This window comes from Salvelinus alpinus, chromosome 5 (genome assembly GCF_045679555.1).
Source record: "Salvelinus alpinus chromosome 5, SLU_Salpinus.1, whole genome shotgun sequence".
NCBI lineage: Eukaryota > Metazoa > Chordata > Actinopteri > Salmoniformes > Salmonidae > Salvelinus > Salvelinus alpinus.
Window position 1 is genome coordinate 19,177,256 of NC_092090.1, and position 7,500 is coordinate 19,184,755.

General features: G+C 40.6%; 1 protein-coding gene across 1 annotated transcript in view; it reads left to right on the plus strand.

Annotated features, from left to right (window-relative positions):
- Positions 1-4,122, plus strand: part of minar1 (membrane integral NOTCH2 associated receptor 1) — a 49,439-nt gene extending 45,317 nt beyond the window's left edge. The window contains exon 5 of the mRNA XM_071400847.1: positions 1,158-4,122. Coding sequence (XP_071256948.1) covers positions 1,158-1,355 — 198 coding nt within the window. The 3' untranslated portion in view covers positions 1,356-4,122. The remainder of the gene's footprint in view (positions 1-1,157) is intronic.
- Positions 4,123-7,500: the final 3,378 nt, after the last annotated feature.

Below are 7,500 nucleotides of genomic sequence, written 5' to 3' on the forward strand. Positions count from 1 at the left end.
TCGCTCTCTCTCTATCTGTCTCTCTCTCTCGCTTGCTCTCTCTCTTCTGATCTATCTCTCTTGTTTTATCCCTCTCTCTCCCTCTATCTCTCGCTCTCTCTCTCTCTCTCTCTATCACGCTCTCTTACAATCTCTCTTTGAAATGTGAGAGTCAATTAAAATATCAATATATGATTGCTAGAAATCCAATCTTGGAAGAATAATATTTGCCCCCCATAGTATACTCACACGAACCATATGAGACATGGGATAAGAAGGGAATTCAATCTGTTTGCCTGTTGTCCTGTTTCAACCAGAATGAAATAATAATAACTCCTCAATAATCAATGCATTCTTCATGAAATGTACACTCACCTCTCTGTTTCACTTACATAAACTCTCTCCCACCGTCCTGTTTCAGTCAATGTGGTGCTAAATCCTTGACAATGTAACTTGGCCCTAGTATACTGTACAGTGAGGAAGTCGTCATGCAGAAACACATTTGTGCGTGTCACAATAACACTTGAATTAAATAATTTGAATACTGCTGTCCCTACTCATTCTGCCATCAGATAGACTCAGAGTAGCTCTCTCTTGGTCTCCTTCATTAACTTTCTTCTTCTTTCACTGCCCTATCTCTCTCCCTCTTTGTCTTTCAAATCCACTAAATCCATCTCTCTCTTTCTCTCTTGCTTCCTCATTGGCTGAGTCCCAATTCTCCACTCCTTTCCCAAAGTGTGCACTTGCACACTTTCCATAATGCATTTCCCAATGGTGAAAGCTCCCTCTGGCCAATGTTTACAACAATCCAATTATTTTAAATCCATGACCAGGAGTGTACAAGTGTGCACTTTGCAAGAAGAGTGCAGAATTGGGACGTAGCCTTTCTATTTAAAATCCAGGGTTGGGCTCAATTTGAATTGAAGTCAGTCAGTTCAGGCAGTGAATTGGATTTTTTTATTTTTTATGTTACAACTTTTGACATAAATACCTTTCTTTTTCAGTTTATTAAGAATTAATTGAAAAGAAAATTGATTTTTTTTTTATTTTAGAATTTGAAATTCAGTTTACTTTCTGAGTTGACTGGCGTAAAAATCTAAATGACCCCAACCCGGCAAAACTGTTTGACTTGAACTCCAAATGTCCTTTCCACCCCAAACCCCTTCTTTCCTTTTCAGACGCAGGAGTCATTGAACCCCAATAACCTGGAGTACTGGATGGAGGATATCTACACGCCGGGTTACGATTCGCTGCTGAAGAGGAAGGAAGCGGCGTTTCGGAGAGCCAAGGTGTGCAAGATTGGAGCGCTGATTGCCGCGGCCGCCTGCACTGTGATCCTGGTCATCGTCGTGCCCATATGCACTATGAAGTCATGAAGTGCTCCAAGTCGGGCTCTACGAAGTGCTCCAAGTCGCACACTTTCCCTCTGCCCCTGTTTATTCTGGCTAATTGTAAAAGAACTGAATACGTGTGAGCAATATGGTATCAGTCCAATTACAGGAGCAGCCCTCGGACTGGCTATGTGGACGTTTGAAGAGTGAGGTACATGTATTGTTTAATGTGAATCTGGCCTATGTTCGTGGTATGAGGCCATCGTCAGTACACATTCAACATGACTTTGTTCAGAGGGGAGTGCTGCAAGTTTGATCTTTTCTATTTATTGTTGCCTATATTTACTCATTAACATTTATGTATTTATGATCAAAGACAGACGGTATGCAACGGGAATGTACACAATGTCTACAGTATATCTTTTACATTTAAATGTATATTGTATTGGTGTACGATGTTCCAGAATATTACGAGTACAGTATTTATTTCACTTTTTCTCTTTGTTAAAGGGGCAATCTGCAATTCAAACAAAAACAACAAAGCCGCTACCCAGCCAATGTTTTTGTTAACTGAAACAGATTATCTGTACAGTATTCGGTCGACAGCTGGATTTGTTTTTGTAGACAGCGTCTGATATTTTTATTTTAGTATAATTGCTGTATAATGTATTTTAATGAGAGTTATTTTTGGATGAATTATCTGGTAGAATGTGATGAGGTGCACCAGATATTATTTATCTTTATCTATAATAATAATAACCAGAGTTTTAATTCATGGGATTTTGTGCAATGCCTTTTCTAAATAGACATATACAGTATATTGAAGTACTGTAGTTGAAATAGACAAATAACAGACAGTACATACAGTAGACTGTAAAAACAATATAGAACACTACAGAGCTAACGTGAATGTATTGAAAGTAGCATTACTCACAGAGAGAGCAAAACACACATATCATTTCTCATGGTCTCTGGAGCAGAATTGAGTTGAATGTTGCTCTCCTGTCCTTGCTTTAGATAGTTTAACTACTAGCCAAAAGCACATAGCTGCAGTAGGGAGCTCTGAAGTAGGGAGTTATTCTTTGCCTTGTGAGAGTGTTTTATACAGTAAATACTTGATGTTTCTACTGTTGACTAACTGAGCACCTCTGGGAGAAACACTTGTATTAGTTCAGTCAGCGGTATCGACTGCACCAATCTCCCAGGCTGTCAGAAACACTAACACTTGCAGAAGCTTCTTATGAAGTGCTGTGTCACCTTATAAACATTCATAGCAGAGCATTATGACATGTTGTATTAATTAATCAATACGACACAATAGGTTATGATGTATCGTGGATGTATGACATCTTAGTAGCCCCATGCCTCGTTGCTTTACTTTACAGTTTCGTAACGGTCCATGACTGCAGTCCAATGTGGTTTGAATGTGCTATGAATGTTTATAAGGCATTGTAACACTTCGTAAGAATCTGATTCAAGTAAAGAAACAGTCCCTCCACTCAAGCCCTGCCTACCCATCTAGTCTCCTAAGAGGCCTTAGAACCACTGAATGCAAACTGCCTGCCGTTAAGGTTGTGTCCCAATAGTGTTGAAGAACGGCCTTGTCTCATCATCAACTGTAGCGGTGGTGATGAAAGGAAGGAGATGATTAGGGGAAGCGATTTCATAGTTCTGGGACACAACGTGAGATTCACATCTCCACTCATGAACCTGAGCTCAGAGACAGTACGCAAACCAAGATGGCCGATCACACACACGTCACCCAGTTAACCGTAAACCAGGGGATGCTCTACTCCAGTCCTCCTCGGTTTCCCTCTCAAGTTAGTTCATTTAGGCCGTGTTCCAGGCTGACTACATTGCAGACTCCTGGCAGATATCAAAACGCCTGGATAGATGTTTAAGATATCAGCTAACCACATCCTATGATGTAGCAATCTGATGCCTGACTGCAGTCGATGACGTGGCAAGCAACCGTTGGTTGATGCAATGCAACGTCTGCAATGTAGTTGGCTTGGAACGCAACCTTTTATGCCAGTGATTTATTTGCCACTTCAGGTGTTCCCAGCACAAATGGGAGAGAACGTTGTCATACTGCAAAAATGTACATGAGGAAGTACGCACTTCAGGTTGTAAACATTAGAATTTCTCTTGTTTGATATAATCGTTCAAAAGTGGACACAATAACCTGATAATGAAGCACTGGACCACTCAGTTTGATGTCAGGTTTGCCCGTTAGGAGGGGACTGGAGTTGAGCCCCCCACCTAATGGGTGAAGGGTGAAGTTACTGCAGGTTGACGTTTATTGTCATGAGTCTTGTCCTGGAGGCAGAATTGAGCGAATCCTCCTTAGATAGGTCAGATGCGAAGTCAAAATTGGCTATATTGTAAAAATGTTATTTAAGGTTAGGGTTAGGCATTAGGGTTAGCAGTGTGGTTAACGTTAGGGTTAGGTTTAAAATCAGATTTTATTACTTTGTGGCTGTGCCCTCTAGTGACCACTCTGCAGAGCTGCCTCCAGAACAAGATTCAGGATGAAAAATGCCGACCTACGAAGATGCCTCTACATGCTGATCTTGGGTCACTTTAGCATTTTCCTCACCGATGGATTGGGGAGGGGAAGCTGATCCTAGATCTGTACCTAGGGGAAACTTCTCCCCTGAGCGGTGTAATGATTACCCAGTGGATTTGCCTTCAACACAGGAACTGTGAGCCGCAGCACACTGTAGTAGTCTGTAAATAGTTAGATGCACACATCATGGCAACAGCTGTAAACTGGAATATACCACAATAAAAGTCAACTGTTCTGACTGTGTGACTGAACCTCTCTCTCGCAAAGTAGCAACTTTTGTTTTTAGGTGTCCTTTGAAATGAATATTGGCTGTGTGAAGTGGTTGTCATACTTACTCTTTATTGTTTTGTGATACTTTTTTATCGTTCACGTTTTTGTCTTCAGTTTGAAGAAGAGGTTCAATGGAGAAATGACAGAATATTGCTCAGCATAACAAAGCCTGTGGTTTTCTGAGGGTTTTATTATGTTATTATCTAGCTGTTCACTATTCATTTATGAGATTCTTTTTTTTCAGTTCATCGTTTGCATAATACTCCGGTTAGACTAACACAGTAGGATTTGTGAAAAGGTCAGGGACCGTACAGTATGCATCAATCAAGCATCTCAGAGTTAAAGTGCTGATCTAAGATCAGGTCTCTTCCCTATTCATTATCATTTAAAAAGCAAAACCGGTCTAGCCCTGAGGCGCTTTATGAACATGGGTCCAGATCACTGGTATAGAAAGCAATTAGATCATTTATACCGTACGTACATACGTATGCAACACAAGAACAAAATTAGCTACTCAAAATGACGATCCAGCGTACTTGGGTCGAGTTACAAATTGCGGGGCTGCACACGTTAGGGTATTTTTGCTATGCGACTACGCGGATCACCATTTTGCTAAGCTAATCGTAGTTCTTGCGTCCGTACCTATGTAGGTTATGAATTAGGCTTTAGAGGAGTTTCTAACTGAGCCAAGTCCACATTGAGTCTGCTATACTGTACATCCCCAGTGAGAACTGTCTGATGTTCCTCATAGAAAACTCTAACTGGGCCAGCCGACAAGGAACCTGGCCCAGGGGGATTGTTGGTACTGGAGTCCAGGATTTGGCCTAGAATACTGAACTACAACTGCACTGATAACACTTGGGGTGACAAATACCATATAACTCATTATAATCTTGCAGTGTGATTTAATTTGACACTTCTTCAGCAATGTGCTTTATAAAAAGGTCAGTAATTATGCATCGCTCAGTTGACTAAACTCTAGTTCAATAATCAACTTTTTATAGCACACATTGATGGAGAAAAGAGTCAAATGAAACCATGCTGACAGATTATTATGAGGTTTACAGTATAGTTAGCACAGACCTGAACTACAGTTGAAGTCGGAAGTTTACAGACACCTTAGCCAAATACATTTAAACTTTTTTTTTCACAATTCCTGACATTTAATCCTAGTAAAAATTCCCTGTCTTAGGTCAGTTAGGATCACCACTTTATTTTAAGAATGTGAAATGTCAGAATAATAGTAGAGAGAATGATTTATTTCAGCTTTTATTTATTTCATCACATTCCCAGTGGGTCAGAAGTTTACATAAGTTGGGTGAATTTTGGACCATTCCTCCTGACAGAGCTGGTGTAACTGAGTCAGGTTTGTAGACCTTGCTCGCACACGCTTTTTCAGTTCTGCCCACAAACTTTCTATGGGATTGAGGTCAGGGCTTTGTGATGGCCACTCCAATACCTTGACTTTGTTGTCCTTAAGCCATTTTGCCACAACTTTGGATGTATGCTTGGGTCATTGTCCATTTGAAGACCCATTTGCGACCAAGTTTTAACTTCCTGACTGATGTCTTGAGATGTTGCTTCAATATATCCACATAATTTCCCTCCTCATGATGATCTTTGGCTTGCAAGCCTCTCCCTTTTTCCTCCAAACATAATGATGGTCATTATGGCCAAACAGTTCTATTTTTGTTTCATCAGACCAGAGGATATTTCTCCAAAAAGTAGGATCTTTGTCTCCATGTGCAGTTGCAAACCGTAGTCTGTCTTTTTTATGGCGGTTTTGGAGCAGTGGCTTCTTCCTTGTTGTGCGGCCTTTCAGGTTATGTCGATATAGAATTAGTTTTACTGTGGATAGATACTTTTGTACCGGTTTCATCCAGCATCTTCACAAGGTCCTTTGCTGTTGTTCTGGGATTGATTTGCACTTTTCGCACCAAAGTACGTTCATCTCTAGGAGACAGAACGCGTCTCCTTCCTGAGTGGTATGACGACTGCGTGGTCCCATGGTATTTATACTTGTGTACTATTGTTTGTACAGATGAACGTGGTACCTTCAGGCGTTTGGAAATTGCTCCCAAGGATGAACCAGACTTGTGGAGGTCTACAATTTTTTTTCTGGGGTCTTGGCAGATTTCTTTTGATTTTCCCATGAAAAAGAAGCACTGAGTTTGAAGGTAGGCCTTGAAATACATCCACAGGTACACCTCCAATCAACTCAAATTATGTCAATTAGCCTATCGGAAGCTTCTAAAGCCATGATATCATTTTCTGGAATTTTCCAAGCTGTTAGGCACAGTCAACTTAGTGTATGTAGACTTCTGACACACTGGAATTGTGATACAGTGAATTATAAGTGAAATAATCTGTCTGTAAACAATTGTTGGAAAAATTACTTGTGTCATGCACCGAGTAGATGTCCTAACCGACTTGCCAAAACTATAGTTTGTTAACAAGAAATTTGTGGAGTGGTTGAAAAACGAGTTTTAATGACTCCAACCTAAGTGTATGTACACTTCCCACTTCAACTGTATTTAGCCCTTGCTGTAACAGTGTGAATGGCTTTATATTTACATGCAATATAGTACTATAACTGGACTTCATTAAAACATAGACTTGAAGCCAATGCTGTTACTTTAGGTGTGGTTCGGATGCCACTTCTGATGCCATGTTACCTTATGATCTGCAGTGCATTTGGAAAGTATTCAGACCCTTTCCCTTTTTCTACATTTTGTTACATTACAGCCTTATTCTAAAATTGAATAAATTATTATTTTCCCCCATCAATCAACACACAATACCCAATAATGACAAAGTGAAAATAGATTTTTAGAAATTGTTGCTAATTTATAAAACAGAAATACCTTATTTACATAAGTATTCAGACCCTTTGCTATGAGACTCGAAATTGAGATCAGGTGCATCCTGTTTCCATTGATCACCCGTGAGATATTTCTACAACTTGATTGGAGTCCACCTGTGGTAAATTCAATTGATTGGGCATGATTTGGAAAGGCACACACCTGTCTATATAAGGTCCCACAGTTGACAGTGCATGTCAGAGCAAAAACCAAGCCATGAGGTTGAAGTAATTGTCCGTAGAGCTCCGAGACAGGATTGTGTCGAGGCACAGATCCGGGGAAGGGTACCAAAAAATGTCTGCAGCATTGAAGGTCCCCAAGAACACAGTGGCCGCCATCATTCTTAAATAGAAGAAGTTTGGAACCACCAAGACTCTTCCTTAAGCAAGCCGCCCGGCCAAACTGAGCAATCGGGGGAGAAGGGCCTTGGTCAAGGAGGTGACCAAGAACCCGATGGTCACTCTGACAGAGCTCCAGAGTTTCTCTGTAG